At 36.9% G+C, this 19,429-nt stretch overlaps 10 protein-coding genes across 10 annotated transcripts; 5 read left to right on the top strand and 5 right to left on the bottom strand.

Moving 5' to 3' along the window:
• The first annotated feature begins 295 nt into the window (after nt 1-295).
• EV154DRAFT_443553 (uncharacterized protein) lies at nt 296-2,786 on the top strand. Its single transcript, XM_051597026.1, has 6 exons — nt 296-419; nt 501-594; nt 651-755; nt 815-1,950; nt 2,013-2,251; nt 2,328-2,786. The coding sequence occupies exons 1-6, from the start codon at nt 337-339 to the stop codon at nt 2,738-2,740; spliced, it is 2,070 nt and encodes a 689-aa protein (XP_051457549.1). The 5' UTR covers nt 296-336; the 3' UTR covers nt 2,741-2,786.
• Nucleotides 2,787-2,851: 65 nt separating this feature from the next.
• On the bottom strand, nt 2,852-3,268 carry EV154DRAFT_543831 (uncharacterized protein; the record flags this gene model as incomplete). Its single annotated transcript, XM_051604571.1, has 1 exon — nt 2,852-3,268. Exon 1 carries the CDS (start codon nt 3,149-3,151, stop codon nt 2,852-2,854), a length of 300 nt encoding a protein of 99 aa, XP_051457548.1. The 5' UTR covers nt 3,152-3,268.
• Nucleotides 3,269-4,294: 1,026 nt separating this feature from the next.
• EV154DRAFT_420885 (Endonuclease/exonuclease/phosphatase) lies at nt 4,295-6,366 on the top strand (the record flags this gene model as incomplete). Its single annotated transcript, XM_051595976.1, has 3 exons — nt 4,295-5,138; nt 5,224-6,193; nt 6,276-6,366. The coding sequence occupies 3 exons, from the start codon at nt 4,295-4,297 to the stop codon at nt 6,364-6,366; spliced, it is 1,905 nt and encodes a 634-aa protein (XP_051457547.1).
• Nucleotides 6,367-6,496: 130 nt separating this feature from the next.
• Nucleotides 6,497-7,769, bottom strand: EV154DRAFT_443545 (DNA/pantothenate metabolism flavoprotein). Its single transcript, XM_051597025.1, has 3 exons — nt 7,544-7,769; nt 7,253-7,478; nt 6,497-7,150 (listed from the first exon to the last, which is right to left on the bottom strand). The coding sequence occupies exons 1-3, from the start codon at nt 7,715-7,717 to the stop codon at nt 6,561-6,563; spliced, it is 990 nt and encodes a 329-aa protein (XP_051457546.1). The 5' UTR covers nt 7,718-7,769; the 3' UTR covers nt 6,497-6,560.
• Nucleotides 7,770-10,795: 3,026 nt separating this feature from the next.
• EV154DRAFT_509250 (serine/threonine-protein phosphatase PP1) lies at nt 10,796-12,606 on the top strand. The gene is made up of 6 exons (XM_051601603.1): nt 10,796-10,865; nt 11,255-11,315; nt 11,384-11,746; nt 11,811-11,987; nt 12,058-12,344; nt 12,420-12,606. Exons 2-6 carry the CDS (start codon nt 11,261-11,263, stop codon nt 12,492-12,494), a joined length of 957 nt encoding a protein of 318 aa, XP_051457544.1. The 5' UTR covers nt 10,796-10,865; nt 11,255-11,260; the 3' UTR covers nt 12,495-12,606.
• On the bottom strand, nt 10,826-11,431 carry EV154DRAFT_509254 (uncharacterized protein). The gene is made up of 2 exons (XM_051601604.1): nt 11,384-11,431; nt 10,826-11,315 (listed from the first exon to the last, which is right to left on the bottom strand). Exon 2 carries the CDS (start codon nt 11,154-11,156, stop codon nt 10,962-10,964), a length of 195 nt encoding a protein of 64 aa, XP_051457545.1. The 5' UTR covers nt 11,157-11,315; nt 11,384-11,431; the 3' UTR covers nt 10,826-10,961.
• Nucleotides 12,607-13,320: 714 nt separating the features above from the next.
• On the top strand, nt 13,321-14,334 carry EV154DRAFT_420916 (uncharacterized protein; the record flags this gene model as incomplete). Its single annotated transcript, XM_051595979.1, has 1 exon — nt 13,321-14,334. The coding sequence occupies one exon, from the start codon at nt 13,321-13,323 to the stop codon at nt 14,332-14,334; it is 1,014 nt and encodes a 337-aa protein (XP_051457543.1).
• A 64-nt stretch (nt 14,335-14,398) lies between these two features.
• EV154DRAFT_509245 (thioredoxin-like protein 4A) lies at nt 14,399-15,306 on the top strand. Its single transcript, XM_051601602.1, has 5 exons — nt 14,399-14,451; nt 14,589-14,762; nt 14,831-14,863; nt 14,925-15,062; nt 15,129-15,306. The coding sequence occupies exons 1-5, from the start codon at nt 14,449-14,451 to the stop codon at nt 15,204-15,206; spliced, it is 426 nt and encodes a 141-aa protein (XP_051457542.1). The 5' UTR covers nt 14,399-14,448; the 3' UTR covers nt 15,207-15,306.
• An 855-nt stretch (nt 15,307-16,161) lies between these two features.
• EV154DRAFT_230373 (ras guanine nucleotide exchange factor domain-containing protein) lies at nt 16,162-17,975 on the bottom strand. Its single transcript, XM_051594495.1, has 5 exons — nt 17,868-17,975; nt 16,831-17,769; nt 16,686-16,745; nt 16,388-16,589; nt 16,162-16,325 (listed from the first exon to the last, which is right to left on the bottom strand). Exons 1-5 carry the CDS (start codon nt 17,945-17,947, stop codon nt 16,221-16,223), a joined length of 1,386 nt encoding a protein of 461 aa, XP_051457541.1. The 5' UTR covers nt 17,948-17,975; the 3' UTR covers nt 16,162-16,220.
• Nucleotides 17,976-18,222: 247 nt separating this feature from the next.
• On the bottom strand, nt 18,223-19,375 carry EV154DRAFT_230240 (uncharacterized protein). The gene is made up of 7 exons (XM_051594494.1): nt 19,180-19,375; nt 18,988-19,081; nt 18,851-18,921; nt 18,701-18,782; nt 18,514-18,600; nt 18,357-18,431; nt 18,223-18,282 (listed from the first exon to the last, which is right to left on the bottom strand). The coding sequence occupies exons 1-6, from the start codon at nt 19,279-19,281 to the stop codon at nt 18,385-18,387; spliced, it is 483 nt and encodes a 160-aa protein (XP_051457540.1). The 5' UTR covers nt 19,282-19,375; the 3' UTR covers nt 18,223-18,282; nt 18,357-18,384.
• Between the last annotated feature and the right edge of the window lie 54 nt (nt 19,376-19,429).

The following is a 19,429-nucleotide window of genomic DNA, read 5'->3' as shown; positions in this document are numbered from 1 at the left end:
GTCATATTATAAAAGTCTTCGTTGTCTATTGATTATAGGTCCATATGTGTTTTTTTTTGTGTATGATTCCGACAAACAAACAAAAAACTCCACTACAGGCAGTCAAATATGCTCGTGTTTTTGTAATTTCTATATTATAAAATTACAATGTTGTGCCTGAATAACACACTTTTCTGTATCACATCCAACGAGCAAGAAGCTGGGATGAGTGGTAGGAAATGCAAATTTAAAGAGCGCAGTTCGTGACTCCAAAAAAGAAAAAAAAAGAGAGAGCAACCGGCCTTCCAAGTAAGGTGTTATCCTTTATTGTACGCGTCTTCTTTTTTATACACGACCATGTCTGCTGTACCAGCCATTGAGAGAACAGCTGAATATGAGAAGTTCATGAGTGACTTGAAAAAGTTTCATGATCAAAAAGGGTATAAAATTAAAATCGAAAGACTCTACTGCGTGCATGTGTGTTTGGATCATTTTAACCTTTTTTTTTTTATTATTGATAGAACTGTTTTACAGACCGAACCTGTATTAGGTGGGAAACGACTTGATTTGTTAAAGATTTATAAGACTGTGATAGAAGCGGGTGGATATGAAAAGGTAACGGATGAGTTTATTTATCAGTTACGAACGGATCGACTCAAACCCCCTAGTAGGTTACCTTAAACCGTGGTTGGAAACAAGTGGGCGATCCCTTTCACTTTCCTGTCACTTGTACAAACAGTGCTTATTCTATAAAGTCCTTTTATACAAAATACCTGGTATAATTTTTGCATAGACTTGGCTTTTTAAAAATAATAACTCATCACCTTGTGTATAGTTGGGTTGGGAGGAGGAACATTATTGGAAGAGACCATGGAATCCACCACCCGATTTATTAGCTAATTACCAAAAAGCTTCTTCACCTGCCCCCACACACCATTCCAGAGAACTAAATAGACAAACAGGAACAGCATTTACGCAACCAAATAGAACCTCTCAACAACATTACCAACCATTGCCTTCCTTACAACAACAACAACCCGGGTTTTACCCTCCTGCCATATTTATGGATCAAGAATTCCGTACCCGTATCCTCTTATCATTACAATCCAGTCTACCCAATGAAGTCGACTGGGCATTCAACACATTAATCAAATTCTCATATGCATCCGAAAACTTCTGTCTCGACTTCATTCCGACCTTGATTGATTTACTCTTGGATTTTACCGTGGATTTCTTCCAGTTACAAATCGAAGTCAACACTACGACAGATTTATTTTGTAGCAAACCCAAGCAAGAAGCGTATGAGCGTGTGCTTCAAGTATTTCATATTCTTCGGAACTTTTCCTTTTTGGAGATGAACATCCGTCGTTTAGCTCTTCACGATCGACTTCGATTTCTATTGATGAAGGGGATTGCGTTACCACCCAGTTCACAGTATGGAGAATTAAGTCGACATTGTCTTGATATCTTGGAAAATATCGCACCTCAAGTATCCTTAATGAACCGTGACGATGAATACTTTACAACCATGACCCAACTATTATTTTCCAACGACCGAGCATTTATTTTGGGTGCAATTCGTGCTTTGACCCGTGTGGCCGTGACAGAAACAAATGAACGGGTGTTGGGATTTGCGGACTTGGATGTGATTGGTAGAATGGCTCAACTCTTGATTGTGGATGACGAGGAATTGGAAGCGGCTACACTGGAATATCTGTATCAGTATTCGAGTTTGAGAGGAAATTTTTCAACCGAGTTGGTGAAATATTATCCTGGTAATCTGATTGGATTATTGACGGGATTCTTGTCATATAAATCGTCCTTGGCACCTCCTTCCAGTTCAGCTATCGGGACATTGCATGGTATACCAGCAGCTCAAATGACACGCATTGAAACAGGTGGTGAACAACCTTCTATTCCAGACTTGACGAATTATTCACATTTAGACGAACCTTATCGATGTCTCGGATGGTAAAGATAAACATTATAAAGTGGGGACTATTTCAACAGATCCTAATTTTTATAAATCATAGGTTAAAGGATCAATTGCTGAGTGGTGGGGATGAAGATATTATCGTTTTAAAAGATATTTTCTCAGATTATCAAAAACTATTTGGATCCGAAAAGCCATTGGGTATGAAGGAATTTTACACGGTATTGAAAATTGCGTTCCCTCAACCACCCAGTGTGGAAGAATCCGTGACCAATAGCACGTCACCTTTAGACACAGTACTTCAGAATGTACGTTATTCACCCACTAGAAGAAGAGATGGTAAGTCGATGACAAAAGAAAAGAAAAAAAAAAAGGGAGAAAAGGAGAGGTAAACATAGATACTGACCCAGAACAGGACCTATCTGTCATTGGAATGGATGTAACGAAAGTTTTGATAGCACGATTGAGCTTCATAAGCATATTATCAAGGATCATGTTGAAGGCAAACCACGATGTGAATGGATGAAGTGTACACGAGATTTCGAAGGAAAGGGTATTCAACATATGCGTACTCATTTTGCGGGCAAAATAAAGAAACAAAATAATAGCAAGAGCAAGGTATTCACGATTGCAAAAATCCCCACGGATGATACGGAAGTGTCTGGTATTCCATTGACCTCGGCTTTATTACTAAGAAATTTGGCAAGATACAAACAACATCATACATTTTATTTACCTTATGAAAGCGAATTGACACTCTTGGCTATTCAGAGACCCAAAGTGTCGAAATATATCTTGACCGTTTTGGGTGAATTACAAGCCAATTAATATGAAACGATAATAAAAATAAAAAAATAAACAATAAGAAAAAAAAGGAAAAAATAATATATATTTTTATGTACAATTTTTATTTTAGTTATTTACAAACATTGATGTTTTTTAAACATTGGAGTTGAAATCCTTTTGAGCCTCACCCTTGGCTCTTTGAGCCTTGTTGCCGATCTCAGAACCAGTATTACCGGTCAAAGAGTTATAAGCACCCTTGACAGCTCCAGCAACTTGATCAGCAGCACCTTGGACATAGCCTTGAACGTTGGCAGCGGTTTCTTGAACAGAACCTGCAGTATTTTGAGTCTTTCCTTTGGCCTCGAGAGATTCGTTACCGAAAGCAGAACCTACATTTTCCTTGACGGAGCCAACGAATTTGTCTTTTTTAGCATCAGTTCTTGAGGGATCCATTTTTATAGAGTTGTTTAATGAAGTGGGGAAAAAAAATTAACGACAAGTCCCACTTATTTATACTTGTTCTTCGTGTTTGCTAAATCTGGATAGGTCCACTTTCCATTGGATCTGTTTTAAGTTTGCAGCAAAAAAAAAAAAAAACGTCATTTGCAGTTGAAATTACAATGATACAGTAAAAAAAAAAAATCTCCATGGAGATATTAAAAGAAAAGCAGAATTCAAAAAAAAAGAAAGAAAATTCGCGGATGATGTAAGTCCAAAAGATCTTTTTATAATAATTGAAACTTTAATTGTACTCCCATTTTTAAATTAATGAAACTATCGCCCTTGCCATCTTTTTTTTTTATTCCTATATATTTTGTGATTTTCCACTGTCGGAAGAGAACTTCAACATTTGGCCTTATGCAACATGTAAGTTCTTTGAATACGAACTTTGAGAAATCATGTTCGTATTTATAAATATACGTGCTATAGATGGTAGCCTATTCTTGACAATACATGTACACAACATTTGTAAGATCCAATTTTATTCTTATCAAGATAACAAGTGTACTCATACAGGTGTCTGACTCAACTTAGACTTATCAAGTCCAAACTATCCCAATAACGTTTAAAAGAGGCAGAAGAGTTTACGATCATGTTTGGAACCCTAAGATCGATTTTGTACCAGTTTTTTCAAAGCTATTGATTATGAACCTTATTTGCCTTGGTGCTCCTAGAGCAGATCAAAAATTAAAGTGAAATACGCAGTGTTCATAGGTCCAAAAAAAAAAAAAAAATCGACTTGGGGGATGCGGTCCCAAAAAAGGTAAGGTAAAGTCTGAAAGTGAAATTTTGATTCGTCTGCAGTTTTGGTGGGTGGGGGTGGGAGGAGAAAAAAAAAAGAAAAGTGTCGACGTGTTCAAAAAAAAAGGAGAGAAGTTGTCTATGGCTAAAAGTTTAAAAAAAAAAATTATAAAAAAATTTAAGCAAAACCAAACCATGTCTTTTGACAAAGAAAAAGATTCGGTACTTAATGGGTACCCACCACTTCAGGGTCATCCTTCTTTACAACCACCGTTCTTTGGTAATAGTTTACAAGCCCAAAGTCAAAACAATAATACTACGGCAGCATCTTCACCATCTAGTGCCAATTTCCATATGCCACTGTATTCGGGTAACTTTAATCGTTATCCACTTTCAAAAACAGCCACTGGTAATGGCACTGGCGTCACCACAAACAATAACAACATGAACAGTACCAGTCCTCGTCTGTCTAGCTCCACCTCCATCATGTTGCCAGATACCGGTAACACGGGTAACTCTATTCACGTCACTCGTCAGTTAACCTATGCACAGAATTCACGTCAGTCCTCATCCCCTCATCATCATGCTCGTACCGCTGCTGCCATGGCACGCTCCACACCCGTGTCCTCCACCGTTACCATCACCGATCCCAACAACCCTACTAGCAACAAAATATTCAACCGCATCGATGCCGTTAATCTATCGACCGTGGACGATGATAGTGGACAGGAAGGACAGAGCCAGACGTGGACAACACTTGACATTGGTGGTATGGGATTAAAGCAAATTTCCCCTACCTTGTGCTCTTACACTTTTTTAACTGTGCTTTACATGAACCATAACAATCTGACTCATCTCTCCAGCGACATATCCAAATTGGTCCATCTCAAAACATTGGATTGTTCTGGGAACAAATTATCCAGTTTACCTTCCGAATTGGGCCTATTGAGCAATCTACGTGATCTTTTGTTGTTCGATAACAATTTGTCCAATTTACCCAGTGAATTAGGTATGCTTTATCAACTCGAGATGCTAGGTTTGGAAGGAAACCCGATGCAGGCCGATATCAAGAACATTTTGATGAAGGAAGGTACACAAGCCGTTATTGTTTCCTTGAGAGAAAATGCACCCGTCGGTATGCCTCCACCTCATAGAGAATGGATCACCATTGAAAACGATACTTCTTCAGACGACAGTGGTAAAAAAAAGCACACTTTTATTTTTTTTTTAGTTATTATTATGCACATGTATTTACAGCTCTTTTTCTTACCAAAAAAAAAAAGACAAGTTTACGGTGCTGTCTTATAATATTTTGTGTGATAAATATGCAACCAGTCAGGTTTACGGCTATACACCTTCGTGGGCATTGAATTGGGATTATCGTAAAGAACTCATTATATCCGAAGTGCTGAATTACAATGCGGATATAGTGTGTTTACAGGAAGTGGCCATGAAGCAATACGAAGAAGCATTGGGCGATGCTTTCAAGGAACGTGGAGATTATGACGGTGTATTTTTCCCTAAATCACGCGCCAAGACGATGGTGGATAAGGAACGTAGGGCAGTGGATGGTTGTGCGATCTTTTACAAGGCATCGAAATATGATCTTATTGAACATCATTTATTGGAATACAATCAAAAAGCACTTCAGAGACCTGATTTTAAAGCAAGTGACGATATTTATAACCGAGTGATGACAAAGGATAATGTGGCAGTGATGATTGTATTAGAGAACAAGGAGACGTTGGCTCGTCTATTGGTGGTAAATTCACATATTCATTGGCATCCACAAGATGCGGATGTCAAGTTGGTCCAGACAGGCATGTTGATGGATGAGCTTGATAAGTTTGCAGCTAAACATTTGAAACCTCCATCGGGTTCACCTCAGGGACCCACGTATTCGTCGACAATGCAATTACCTACGGTGATTTGTGGTGATTTTAATTCAACACCTGATTCAGGTGTGTATGAGTTCCTTTCCAAGAGCGTGGTTCGACAGGATCATCCTGATTTTGGTAACTACATGTATGGTAATTATACGACGGAAGGATTATCTCATCGATTGGCGCTCAAGAGTACGTATAGTCCAGTGGGAGAATTAGATATGACAAATTATACACCTGGATATAAGGGTACTTTGGATTATATCTGGTATACCAATAACACAATGGATGTCATGTCGTTACTAGGTGGCATCAGTCAAGAATACCTCGATAAGGTCGTAGGCTTCCCTAACCCTCACTTTCCTTCAGAGTAAGTTATCTCTCCTCTCCTATTTCACTCACTAGGATGAGTATGTATCCCTAACTTTTTTTTTTTTTTTTATCATTTGTAGTCATATCCCATTAATGGCAGAACTTCGACTTAAATCTCCACGTCGTGAAAAGAATGAGGAACCAAATTTTGGTTTTACATCTAGACGATAACTTGGTATCTTTTTTTTGTTTTTGTTTGTTTCTTTCATTCCCTCCCAACAACTACACTTTTATAAAAAAAAAAGAGACTTGTATAAAGAAAAAAAAAAAGAATACCTTTATTTTTTTCCTTTATATATCCCAGAATTGTACATTTCCCCACCCCCCAAATAAAAAAATATATAAGCTTTAATTTATTGTTTCCTTTATGTTGAATCAGTACTGCCAGAATCAATCCATTTCTGATGAATTTGTACAAGTTCATAAATAATTAAACTTTCAATTTCAATTTCTTGTGCCATCTGTTCCTTTGTTAAAGATAGCACCTTTTCACTATGTTGTGTGATCAATGTCACGGTTTGTTTACGGGTCTTGAGCATATTACCAATCACAACCTGATGTCCGTAACGTGTCAAAGCGTATCTTGCTTTAGGTACTAATAATTTCGTATCCGTCTCCAATTTAAAGGACACAATCAGACCCTTGGCAGCCCAATTACTCACCAATGGCTTCAAGAATTTAGGCACCTGGTCTAGCGTCAGAGTCAACCCACCGTCGCGCGATTGGATCTTGTGTTCGGCCATCTTGGTGCTAGGAATAAAGAAATCACTGACAGCTGCCGCTAAATAATACATGGCCTTGGTCTCTAAACGCGCAAAGATCTTGGTGCCCGATTGAAGTTTAAAGAGGTATTCAGGTAAAGTCACAAAATCAAGCATCAAGATACGGTTTGTGTTTTTCGCTTCGTGGTATTTGGTAAGCACTTGATGCATTTTGGTAGCATATTGAGGAGCGGCTTTATAAAGAGGGTTGGTAGTTAGCGCATCTCTTCTTATTTTTAAGAAAAGTGTTCCCCTCCTCCTCCTCCTCCTTTAAATGTGTGTCGTGTGTACATTACCTTGAACTGTGCCGTCTTCCTTGGCTTCAAAATAATCCAGGAAACCAAGATTGGAATGGGTATAATGACGGTGATAAGGTAGGATACTATTTTGACGATGCATGAAAACCACGGCATAACCCGCTTCTAAGAAATATTCGGCCGAGGTAGCACCACGGGTGCCTAAACTAAAGTTGTCAATAAAGCGCACCGTTTGGTTCTCCAGAGGCACGGTGGTTCCACCGCTCTAAAAAGGAAAGAGTGAGTCTAACATGGTTCAATTTTTAAAACGAGAGAGAAAGTAAGGTTTACGGTGATGAAGACAACTTTGCTACCGGCTTCTTTATGGAAATCAACAAACGCGTTTAATTTATCTTCGAATTGAGCCAAGTCGGCAGGTGGTTCATTAATTTCAAAGTAGACATCGGGGTCAATGACACCTTGACCGTTGTCAAGAATGGGAATGACAGGTGTAGGTACAGACATTTTAAGAAGAAGAAGAAAAAAAAAATGTAGATGAGGAGGGTGGGATGGATATGTGTGTGTGTGTGTATTCTGACAAATGAATGTTTATTTAATAGATATTCCTCACCAGTCACGCTTTGTGTGACACAGGGATGAACTGTCTGTATAAATGTCCGTAACCCAAAAAATGTCACTTTCCAAAAAAAATGAATGGCATTAAGCCAAACATGATTGTCTCTTTATGTCTAGAAATTTTGTCCTTTTGAAATAAAAAAAATGTCACAATAAGTTAAATCAAATTAATTTAAACATGATATGTAATTTTTGACTTAAAAACGACTGGAAGGTGTTTTTTTTTTTTTTTATATAATATTGAATGATTTGTCGTTTAAATGAGGGGAGAAGTTGTATAGAATTTCAGCAGTTATAGCATTACATGCCTTAATCAGCAAATTGACATTTTATATCGTCTAAACTTCATAGGATGATCGATTTTTGTTTTCCATAAAATCTGCTTCACTTTCATTACAAGCTACTACTGGAACGCAGATATACAACTACCATGTTTCGATTTGTTTGGGGTTGTTTTCTGCATATGTTTCTATTTTAGGTAAAGGCCCAGACATTATGAAAGATGAATCAAGCAATTAAATCATTCTGACATAAGCTTGTTTATCAGCCTATAAATAAAGCTGGTTCACACACTATATTCTTCCGCCCTTTTCTTTTCCCCTTAACATACTTCTATCGAATGAAAGTAATTGATAAAGTAAAAAGGTGAGTTATTAATGACACGTCTGTTTCTTTCAAAAGACGTTAAACCGAAAAAAAGATATTATTGCGGTATTGCAGCTGCAGCTAGTCTTTGCTATAGGAAGGCGACCTCCTAAGCAGGGCTCTTGAGTTTTTTTTTTTTTTTTTTTTTTTTTTGGAACTCACAGGCTGTGAATAGCTGGGATTGGACTGTAAATAGGTTTAATCATACTGGCCTGCTGGTCTTGACCAGAATATCTGTAAGTGGTATAAAAAAAACACGTTTGAAAAAAAAATAAACACAGCAAGCTTTAACAATAGTTTCATAAATGGCTTATAATGGAATTTGTGGTGGATAGTATGCTGGATATTACATTGAAATTTTCACCTGGAGAATGTTTTCTGAAATGCACAAACGAAAGAGTACGAAGCAGATGCTTGCATTTCAGCCCGACGAAAATGAATTATCTAAACTAGAAACATTGGGAAAAAAAAAAAAAACTATTGGACGATAATTAAAAGTATGGTAGTGACCATATTACAATCCACTATGGTGCCTTGAGCATTGTCAATGCTGTATACAAGAAGTATTATTGCTCCACTAAAGCAACGGCTTTAAAATTACACATCCCGTTTCTTCATGCCAGGCGTACGTAAAAATTTTCCAAGAAAGTGTTTAAGTGTAAGGTGCTTAGGGATATGACTGAAAGCAAAGACATCCTGGCACTAGGAAACCTTTGCTGGTCCTACAAAGTAAATTGTTCATTGTATCTTGGTAATCATTAATAATTGGTTAAAGTTTTACAACATATATAGATAGTGTTTTCTAGAGAATTCAGTAAAAGGGGTCATAGAAACGATGAAGGAAGAGCACGAAGAATATTCGCTCCAAAAAAAATCTTATCAAGTGGAGTCAAAAGTCGTACTTCCTTGAGTACATTACTGAAACCGGGCATCCAAAAGCCGGGTAAAAAGGTTCAGGTTACAACCTGTTGCTTCTTGACGAATATGACGAAGAACAATTGTCTGTGCGATACACGCGGTCAAAATAGACTGATTTTTTGTTTTGTAGTAAGCCAATGTTTATCGCGCTTAAATTACTATATGAACAGCTATATTTATTACTTGTCTTTCATTTACCAAAATTCTTTGTTAATCCCTGATGCAACACAATTAGTTACAATGCAGCAATGAGCCTTGGAATATTTCAGCCAATTGAGTAGTATTTTGATGTTTAGTAGAACATTACCAAGTAAGGATTTAAGTAAAAAAAAAAAAATTGGAATAATCTTCAGGTCTGTATTTCGATTGATTGTGTTTTTCAAAAAGGGTCAAATATAATACATAGTGTATGATATGGCGTGTTTGTCCACACAGTAAAGTGAATAAGATCAACCAACCATTTCTTATACTGATAGCCAGTAATCAAATAAGACAAAAGGATCAGAAAGTCACAACAAAGGATATTTAAATCAACAATAAGCAGAGGTCGTTTCTATAAGTCAAAAAATAAATATCATGTTTAGGTCAATTTGATTTAACTTATTGTGACAAAAATTCTAGACATAAAGAGACAATCGTGTTTGGCTTAGTGCCATTCATTTTTTTTTTTTTTTTTGGTTACGGACGTTTAATTTTCTCAAAGATAAGTGATGAAATTTACCGTTCTCACTGTATGTATAGCGGATTACGGTCATTTAAAAAACAAAATGAAGGACACAGGGGGGGGGGGGACACAGACCTCTTGACATATTTACATCACAGCGAAACACGATTAGAATGACTAATAAGGATTGAATAGAGCGGATGATAGTTTTTTATTTGTTCTGGTGGATAAGAGGGTACAGAGAGCCTTTTACTGGACGTTCTCCCAATATAACAGGGTGTGGGAGTAACCAAGGATTGATCTGGGGGTTGATCTTACCCTGTTTTAATCATGTAGTAAAGAGACAACGAGTTTCCATGGTAATTTCTCTCTCTCTCTCTATCTCTCTCCATTCTTATACAAGAGTTGGTAATGATTTATAATGCAAAAGATATCAAGTAAGATACTGGATTATCCGTTGTGTGTATCACCAGTCAAAAGTAGATCATTGTGACTCTTACACCACATGGCACCTAACTTTATATGTTCCCACCGACTACAATCTATTGTTACACTCTGCTGATAACCTTTCTATAGTTGCTACAGAGAGAGAGCGAGAGAGAGAGAGAGAGAGAGAGAGAGAGCAAACAGCTCTTTTGCTAAAAAAAAAAAAAAGGGTGAGAATTTTTTTTTTTTTTTTTTACCAAAAAAGATATATATAAGGCGGAGCTTTAACTTGTGGGTTTAATAACCCTCTTTCTTTTTTTTTTACAACACACCTAAAAAATACCTTTTTTTTTTTCTTTTTCATCTCTTTATAAATCTTCATAAGTACGTATTCTCTCTCTCTTTTTTTTTTAGTTGATTTTTTTTTCAAAAAGAAAGAAAGAAAGAAAAAGCACCTTTTTTTTTTTTTTTTAACATCTTTTAAAGTGTAATGTGTGGGAGTGGGGAAATGGTTAATAACAACAATAATGATGATGAAAAAAAAAGTTTCTTCCTAGACCCTGAAACCTTTTTACCATATGTGAGGACCTTTTTTGTTGTTGTTGTTATTGAGAGATTGATTGAATGATAGATATACAAAAAAAAAAGAAAGCCTATTGTAGGATAATTCCACATTATTATTGTTATTATTAGCCCGTTTTCCAACCCAACTTCATGACTCCCCTTTCCCCTTTTTTATTCTCTTTTACATTCAACTAACGCGTTATCATTAGATAATCATGGCAGATACAGTAGAAGCCGATGTGGACTCAATTATATCGCGACTCCTGGAGGGTAAAATTATCTGAAAAAAAAGAAGAAGGACGAATAGAAAGTATTAATCCATCTTATATTGTGTGTAGTGAGAGGAAGTCGCCCGGGTAAACAAGTTCAATTGGGAGAAAACGAGATTCGATTTTTATGTCAAAAAGCACGCGAGATATTCATGAACCAACCTATACTTTTGGATCTGGAAGCACCCATTAAAGTGTGTGGTGATATTCATGGTCAATACTACGATCTCTTGCGATTGTTTGAATACGGTGGATTCCCTCCCGAAGCGAATTATCTGTTTATGGGCGATTATGTTGATCGAGGAAAGCAATCACTCGAGACCATCTGTTTATTGTTGGCTTATAAAATCAAATACCCTGAAAACTTTTTCATCCTACGTGGCAATCATGAATGTGCTAGTATCAACCGTATATATGGCTTCTACGATGAATGTACGTACTATCCTTTCTTTTTTTTTTTTCTTTACATTGACTCTCACACACACACTTTTTGTAGGTAAGAGACGATACAATATAAAGCTTTGGAAGATTTTTACGGATTGCTTCAACTGTTTGCCCATTGCTGCCATCATTGACGAAAAGATCATGTGTATGCATGGTGGTCTTTCACCTGATTTACAAACCATGGAACAAATTCGTAGAGTCATGCGTCCCACCGATGTACCCGACACAGGTAAGGGAGGATAATTTTTATTTTATTTTATTGTGAAGTTTTTTTTTGTTGAAGGAGAAAGGCAATTTAGGTTTATTATGTGATTTGTTATGGTCTGATCCTGACAAGGACATTACAGGCTGGAGTGAGAATGACCGTGGTGTCTCCTTTACATTTGGTGCGGACATTGTTTCACGATTCTTACAAAAGCATGACTTGGAACTCATATGTCGTGCTCATCAAGTGGTTGAAGATGGGTATGAATTTTTCGCTAAAAGACAGTTGGTTACCTTGTTTTCTGCACCCAATTACTGTGGAGAATTCGATAATGCGGGTGCTATGATGAGTGTTGATGAGTCTTTAATGTGTTCTTTCCAGGTAAGTTTTTTCTTTTATGTGTGCTGGGGTATAAAAAAAAAGGGCAACTCATCTTTTTTTATAAAATATACATAGATCCTGAAACCTGCCGAAAAGAGAGCAAAATATGGTTATAATGCTGGTAAAGGAAAACCCAGACCAAAGGCGTAAATACGTTAAACACCCACCTTTTTTTTTTTTTTTTCGCTCACCCACTCCTTCACACACACACACACACACACACACACACAAATGCGTTTGTCTCTAATTAAATATATATTTTACATCTTTTATTGAGAATCCAATGATGTTTTACCACACACACGGAGAGAGAGAAAACGATTTAAACGCGTTCTTTGTAGTTGTAGTTGCACGAGTGACCTAATCGTTTAGTCATTTAAAAAAATACGATAGGCTCCTATAATGTATATTTTTTGTACAACGAGCGAATGACGGCACCAATGTATAATTATTGTTTTTGCTCCAACATTACCTGCTTTGATAACTGATACCATGTGATTTTTTTTTTTTTTTAAGAGTTTAGCTTTTACGTGGAAATATATTTTCATTGTGTTTGGAACGGGGGATGAAAAAGCTTAATTCTTTGCCGAAAAAAAAAAAGCTTTCCCATTGGGAGGGAAAAAGATTTTGCATGATGCTTAAATACGATTTCCAAATTCCGCCCAAAGAGAGAGAGGGAGGAAGAGAGCGGGTGTTGGGTCATACTTGTATCGGCTCCCAAGTTATAAGGAAAAAAAAAGCATGTTTAGTGTTCATTAAAATAGATGGGGAGGGGAAGCAGTAAGAAAAAAGTGTAAAAAAAAAAGAGAGAGAGAGGCATAAAAACAAGGTTTCTGCTTTTAGCTTTAATAAAAAAAGTGTGACTTTCGGATGAAAATGTTACAAAAAAAGATTTTTTAAAAGAACCTTTTTTTTTCCTTCTTTTATATATAAACCTAATATGAATTTAATAAATTTACCTCATGAATTACTACAGATGATAACGAATCATTTACCACGACAAAGTATATCTCGATTATGTTTAACATGTACACAGGGATACGGTCTATTTCTACCGACCTTGTATCGTCATCTCGAACTAGGCCATCGTACGCAAATAAAGCAGTTAGCACAAGGCCTTATTCGAAACCGTTTTTTAAAGGAAACTGTTCAACAACACACACATATCCTCACACTCAGTTGTCGTCAAGGAGGAAACAGTCATGACTTGATCATCTTACTTTTCAATCAATTACCCAATATAAAGCAACTCTATTTTCGTGACTTCTTAAACCTGTCCGTCCAAAGGATAGTCAACGTCCTTCATCGTTTACCCAACCTGACCCTATTAGACTTTAGCTATTGCGACTTGAAGGAAAGTGAGGAGGAGGAGGAGGAACTGGTGGTTTTAGAAGGTATCACTACCTTAAACCTTGTCTGGACGGATTTCTCGACGGCCGCTATTCGGCAACTGTGGATGATGACTCCGAACCTAACCCGTGTTCATTTGGGTGCAAATCATAATCGGCAGAAACTCACCAACGATACAGCTTTAATTGCACTGACCGAATCCTGTCCGAGGATCAACGACCTTGAGGTCTCGTTACAGCAAGTACAGGAAGATTCGATCTGTAAACTCATTCAGACCTATGGTTCACAATTAGAGCGATTGTCCGTTCGATGCGAGGGTAATGATACCTTACGGTCTATCGCTCATCATACACAAAGTTTACAACAGTTGATACTTCGCTGCAATTACTCTGGCTATTATAATCATCATGTCATGCATATCTTTCAACAGTGTCAATCACTGACGCATTTGGAAATGGTGAGTTGGCCCTTACAGGATGTGCCTACCATTGTATTAGATCAACTGAGGTATAGACATATTGAGACCTCCACTTCTTCCTCTATCTCGGCACCTACCTCCTCTTATATTGAAGGTATCAAGCGTACGGTTGCCCTTGATAGGTTAGATTTGCAGGAAATACGTAGACTCTGTCCATCGTGATTCACAGTCACGACTTTTTTTTTTTTAAAAAAAAAAAAAAAAAAAATACCCTCTCTCTCACACAAAATAAAAAATAAATAAAAACTGTTTTCTATAACACTAATATAACAAAGCATGGTGAGTTTTTTTTTTTACATTAGACCTTATGCATATGACCCTGACTCACCTCTCTTTTACTATAGTCTGTAAGTATTCAACTCGTGAATTAAGTGGACAATATATAGAGTGTTAATAATAGAGGATAACTACCATAGTACTTTTTACCGCATTTAACCAACGGATGGCAAGTGGATCAAGCCATTTTGTCAGAAGAAGACCGAGTTGTAATTATTCGGTTTGGACATGATTGGGATCCCACGTGTATGCAAATGGATGAAGTCTTGTATAGTATTGCAGAGAAAGTAAAGAATTTTGCGTGTATCTATCTTGTAAGTCGTTGCTTTTATCTGTGCATCTAATATATGGAGAACGCACTTATAATTGTTGTTGTTGTTAGGTTGATATTACAGAGGTTCCTGATTTCAACAAGGTAAAAAAGATAGAGAGAGAGAGAGAGAAAAGGAATGGATGACTGAAAAAGAATGGAATAGATGTACGAATTATACGATCCATGCACAACCATGTTCTTCTTTCGTAATAAACATATCATGGTTGATTTGGGTACGGGTAATAACAACAAGATTAACTGGGCTTTGGATGATAAGCAAGAGATGATTGATTTGGTTGAAGTATATATATTTATATATAAAAAAAAAAAGAAAAAGAAAGGTTAACTCTCTCATTTTCAAACGTAGACTGTATATCGTGGAGCCAGAAAAGGCAGAGGTTTAGTGGTGTCACTAAAAGATTACTCGACAAAGTACCAATATTAATGAATCATGGAGTGAGACAAAGCATAAAAAAAAAAAAAAAAGTCATCTCATTATTTTTTTTTTTTTTTTTTTAATAATAATATATTATTTGATAACAACAGCAAAAGAGAGAGAGAGAGAGAGAGAGAGAGAGAGAGAGAGAGAGAGTGTGTGTGTGTGTGTGTGTGTGTGAGGGGTATAAAAATGTTGGATGCCTTCTTTTTAAAAGGTCAGACGAGTTGCAGGAGGAGAAGGTAGGTTCAGTGTGGACCAGAGTAACTTTTGTCTTCTTAGTGCATCTACATTTTCCTCTAGTGTTTGTAAGGAAAGGGACGATCTTTTAAACTTGTACTCGTACCATTTCACAATTTCCCTTGTCCGACTCACACTAATGCGACCCATATTATCTGTATTGATGGTAGATTCATCCAATGGTGCAGCTAGAGCTAATCGAATCCATTCGTTTGTCAAGTATCGTTCTTTTAAACGATGTGTTTGTACGCCAATCTTTACCTTGGTTAAGGCTCTGGCTAAAGGTGAATCCTGTGTGGAAGGTGGGTTATTTGTTTGGGATGACGATAATCGATGTTTGGCTCTGAGGGCTGCTGAAGCTACTGGAATCAAATCGACAAGTGAAACCGTACCTCGTCGAGCTAGCTTGATGCTCTTGACCGTATTCTGTCCTTCTTCTTCATCGTCGCTGGTGATGGGTGTGGGCGGTAATAGAACCTTATTTTCTCCTATCATCCCATCTTCCTTATCCAGTAAAGGTATATACGTAATAGGGTAAAGTAAGCATTTCGTAGTAGACATTATATTAGTAGTATGATATAAAATAGAGAGAGGGGGTGAAATAAGAGAGAGAAAGAGAGAGAGAGAAAAAGAAAACAAGGGGGGGGTGAGAAGAAATAAAATTATAAAGGCAATAAATTTTTTTTTTTTTTTTAGGTTTAATATTGATGTCGTACACATCTTTTTTTTTTGCTTCTTTGTCCTCAACGGGGCGGGTTGATTCTTTTTTAATTTTATTTAAATTCATTTTAGAGAGGATAACCAACGGGAAGAAGTGGTACTACTGCTGGTTGACAATGAGGGCTTTCCTATCCTAGGTTCTATTTGTTTAGAGACTTCATAGCGTTCCTATAAAAGAAAAAAGAAAAGTTGGTATTTTGTGTAATCTAAAATACGAAATATAATTTTACATCTTCTGTAGGTATCGACTGATGTCCAATAAAATAAAGTAGAAATGGGTTAGGCTCAAAGGCATAAGTCGGGTATTGAAAGCGCATCATTTGAAGAATGGAATCTCCCATCAAACGAAATTTCTTCCAGTGGACTTTACCATCTATCTTGTGATCTTTGTTTGCCTCTCCTAGTGAAACCAAATCTTGTTGATGAATGCCTCTATTTTTAAGTTAGTCTCTCTAACAATGAGTTTCCACTTTTTTGCCTGAGCCCTTTCTCTCTCTCTCTCTCTTTTTAAGCTCTGCCATACTGTACAAATAAGGTATACCAGGCACTTGGGTTTGTTTTAATGTCGAGCGATAATTTGAAAAGGATCTAATAATGGAAAAAAAAAAAGAAATTGTTAAGAAAAGTAGGGCCCTTATTTAGAAACTAAGTATGTCATATCCTTTTTTTTTACCTTTCTGAGCTCATGAGTGATTCCAGCTCTAAAAACACATGAAACAATTTCTTGTTCCTGGTGATGCATTTATCTCGGGTTAATTTCAATCTCAAGACAGCCGCACTATTAATCCCTGCCAATACGGCCATCAACGTATTAAAGTTATTCAGGCCACGTAGATCTACCGCTAGCTGTAAACAGAATTCAAATACAGTCACTCGCCTATCCAATAATGTCTGATTCACCACCAAGGAAGCAATCCAACCCGACACAAAGTTAAAGTGTTCAATGGAGGCCAGCACTGGATTCTTTTCATGAGGATGATGGCTGCTATTACAGGACCATAGATGACGCAAGAAATCACGGGGTTGGATCCGGCGAAAGATATCTGCCTCAATCCAGGTCAGTTGCTGAGCCAGTGTCAGAGGAGACAATGAGCTCAACACTTGGTAAGGATCCACCGGGAGGGATTTTTGCTGCTCTTGCTGTTGTACAATCGAGACAAGTCCACCACCAAAGACTGCTGTAGGTAAATTATCCAATCGACAAGGAACTGAGTTGCGTCGACGATCTGTGATGGCTAAAGAAGCCACCAGAGATTTAAAACAGGGTAATTTAGGGTGACTGGTGGAGACTGCTCTACGTAAAGAACGAGTGCGTTCGATGGTGCCTCCCTTGGGATGAGGGGGAATCCATTCATTGTAACCACTGTCTTTCTTTCGAGACTTTTTGTGATGCTCCATATCATGATGATCATCATCACACATACCCCATCCACTATCTTTGTCACGGAGAGCGGGTTCACGGATAGCCAATGGTAATAACACATCAATGACTGAAGTCAGTCTATCATAAGACCGGAGTCTTTCTAGAAATTGCATCATCATCCGACGTGTAGCCGAACTTTGAAAGTCGCCCCAATACTGTGATAACCACAAGCAAAAAAACCAGCGTATTCTACTTTTCATGTTAATTTTTTTACTCTGTGTCATGGTGATGAAAAAGGGGGGGGAGGACTTTCTCTTTAATTGTTGTTGTATTTTTTTTTTTTTTACCTTTGTTGTCGTACAGTGGGTAACATTGTATCACTTTCTTGTGTCAGGTCGGATTCGAATCTATCATTTATGCTATGCATATAAGAAAGGGGAGGTAAAGGAAAATAATACTGAAAATTGTTTTTTTTTTACCTTTCAATTAGTAAATTCACAAGGTCTAAAGGTTTCATGAATTTACGAAACACGGTTTGGAATATAATGACTGCATCTTCATCTAAAATGTAAAAAAAAAAAAAAAAAAAAAAAAAAAAAGGGGGGGATGAGTTCGGTCTGCCTGTCTGTCTGAGTGATAATATATAAGAAAAACTTGCCTTGGTGGTCATTGAGTAAAGTGTCAATGATATAAGAGATGGATTCTCCACTTGTGCTACTACTTCGACTCACCGTGGTATCACTCTGTGAAAAAGATGACTTGCTAAAATAAAAGGGTCATTAAAATGGGGTGAAAAAAAAAAGGGGGGGGAGGACTGGAGTAAAGAGAGAAAATACCGGTGGAGGTCAATACCCTGTTGTTGATTCAAAAGTAGTATTTTTCGGTCGGAATAGATGAATTGATGAAAGTATCTGTGAAAGAGTTGGATGCCGTGGACTGTAAAACTATCGGACTCGACTGTTTGTAAACCAAATAGGTTGGCAATCAACTGACCTAGATGAGGATCCACAGTTCTCAGCACTGTCAAATCTGACTTGAGACCAATCAAAAGACAAGGAACATGGTGTGATAGAAAGGTATCTACATGGGATTGAATGTTATTTATTGTATATATATGAGGAAAATATATTTATTTTTTTAAGGGAGTTTTTTTTTTTTTTTTTTTTTTTTTTTGCTTTACTAATCATGTCGGGTAGGTTGTCCATTGAATCTCTATTTGTAATATCGTAGCATATCAATGCACCGTCAAATGTTTCCATAGACTAAATTATATTATACTTTTAGTATCTAGGGCAGATATTGATTTATAAATAACAAAAAGGACACATACGGGTGGGATTCCATTGTATTCTAATATCTGAATAATAAATTGTTCATTGTTTCTCAATCGATATAATTTCCCTAGATAAGCCAAGAAAGGTTAATTTCCACAAGAATGAGGATGATTTGAATAGGTAAAATACATACGAAGTCGGTCTACTTCTTGAAGCCCAAGGGAGTTGATGAATGTTGATTTGCCTGTACTTTGTACACCGGATGTTACTGCTAGTACAAAGGATATCTAATGTGGGATGAAAGGGGAGAGTGTGTGTATATGTGTATTTGTGTGTTATTTCGATTTTATCTTTTTATAAATGTATATATCTTCTTTTTTTTTACATGGTGCTCTTTTTTCTTGTGAAATGAATTTAACAAGTGATGAGTCGAATGTAAAGATGATTTTTGATTCAGTAAAGTGCTTAATTTTCGAGATAACCACATGCTATTTTATATATATATATATAAAAGAAGAAGAGAGGAAATAAAAAGGAATTTTGGGTAATTATTATAATAAAAAAGAAACTATTTCATGTTGACTCCCCCAAAAAAAAAAAAAAAAAAAAGGTCCCCTCGTCCTCCTCCTCCCTCC

Source organism: Mucor mucedo, assembly GCF_025094135.1.
Source record: "Mucor mucedo strain NRRL 3635 chromosome Unknown EV154scaffold_46, whole genome shotgun sequence".
Lineage (NCBI taxonomy): Eukaryota > Fungi > Mucoromycota > Mucoromycetes > Mucorales > Mucoraceae > Mucor > Mucor mucedo.
This window is presented reverse-complemented; position numbering and strand designations above follow the sequence as displayed.

Coding starts and splice junctions, on each gene's coding strand:
- EV154DRAFT_443553 (XM_051597026.1), top strand. CDS start 337: ATGTCTGCTGTACCAGCCATTGAGAGAACAGCTGAATATGAGAAGTTC. Junction 420..500: donor AAGTTTCATGATCAAAAAGG/GTATAAAATTAA, acceptor TATTATTGATAG/AACTGTTTTACAGACCGAAC. Junction 595..650: donor AAGCGGGTGGATATGAAAAG/GTAACGGATGAG, acceptor ACCCCCTAGTAG/GTTACCTTAAACCGTGGTTG.
- EV154DRAFT_443545 (XM_051597025.1), bottom strand. CDS start 7,717: ATGTCTGTACCTACACCTGTCATTCCCATTCTTGACAACGGTCAAGGT. Junction 7,479..7,543: donor GCAAAGTTGTCTTCATCACC/GTAAACCTTACT, acceptor TTTCCTTTTTAG/AGCGGTGGAACCACCGTGCC. Junction 7,151..7,252: donor GGAAGACGGCACAGTTCAAG/GTAATGTACACA, acceptor CTCTTTATAAAG/CCGCTCCTCAATATGCTACC.
- EV154DRAFT_509254 (XM_051601604.1), bottom strand. CDS start 11,156: ATGTGGAATTATCCTACAATAGGCTTTCTTTTTTTTTTGTATATCTAT.
- EV154DRAFT_509250 (XM_051601603.1), top strand. CDS start 11,261: ATGGCAGATACAGTAGAAGCCGATGTGGACTCAATTATATCGCGACTC. Junction 11,747..11,810: donor ATATGGCTTCTACGATGAAT/GTACGTACTATC, acceptor CACTTTTTGTAG/GTAAGAGACGATACAATATA. Junction 11,988..12,057: donor CACCGATGTACCCGACACAG/GTAAGGGAGGAT, acceptor AAGGCAATTTAG/GTTTATTATGTGATTTGTTA.
- EV154DRAFT_509245 (XM_051601602.1), top strand. Junction 14,864..14,924: donor AGGTTCCTGATTTCAACAAG/GTAAAAAAGATA, acceptor AGAATGGAATAG/ATGTACGAATTATACGATCC. Junction 15,063..15,128: donor AGATGATTGATTTGGTTGAA/GTATATATATTT, acceptor TTTCAAACGTAG/ACTGTATATCGTGGAGCCAG.
- EV154DRAFT_230373 (XM_051594495.1), bottom strand. CDS start 17,947: ATGCATAGCATAAATGATAGATTCGAATCCGACCTGACACAAGAAAGT. Junction 16,746..16,830: donor TCACTCATGAGCTCAGAAAG/GTAAAAAAAAAG, acceptor TTCCATTATTAG/ATCCTTTTCAAATTATCGCT. Junction 16,326..16,387: donor AGTCGATACCTACAGAAGAT/GTAAAATTATAT, acceptor TTTCTTTTATAG/GAACGCTATGAAGTCTCTAA.
- EV154DRAFT_230240 (XM_051594494.1), bottom strand. CDS start 19,281: ATGTGGTTATCTCGAAAATTAAGCACTTTACTGAATCAAAAATCATCT. Junction 18,922..18,987: donor TCAAGAAGTAGACCGACTTC/GTATGTATTTTA, acceptor TGGCTTATCTAG/GGAAATTATATCGATTGAGA. Junction 18,783..18,850: donor AATACAATGGAATCCCACCC/GTATGTGTCCTT, acceptor AATATAATTTAG/TCTATGGAAACATTTGACGG.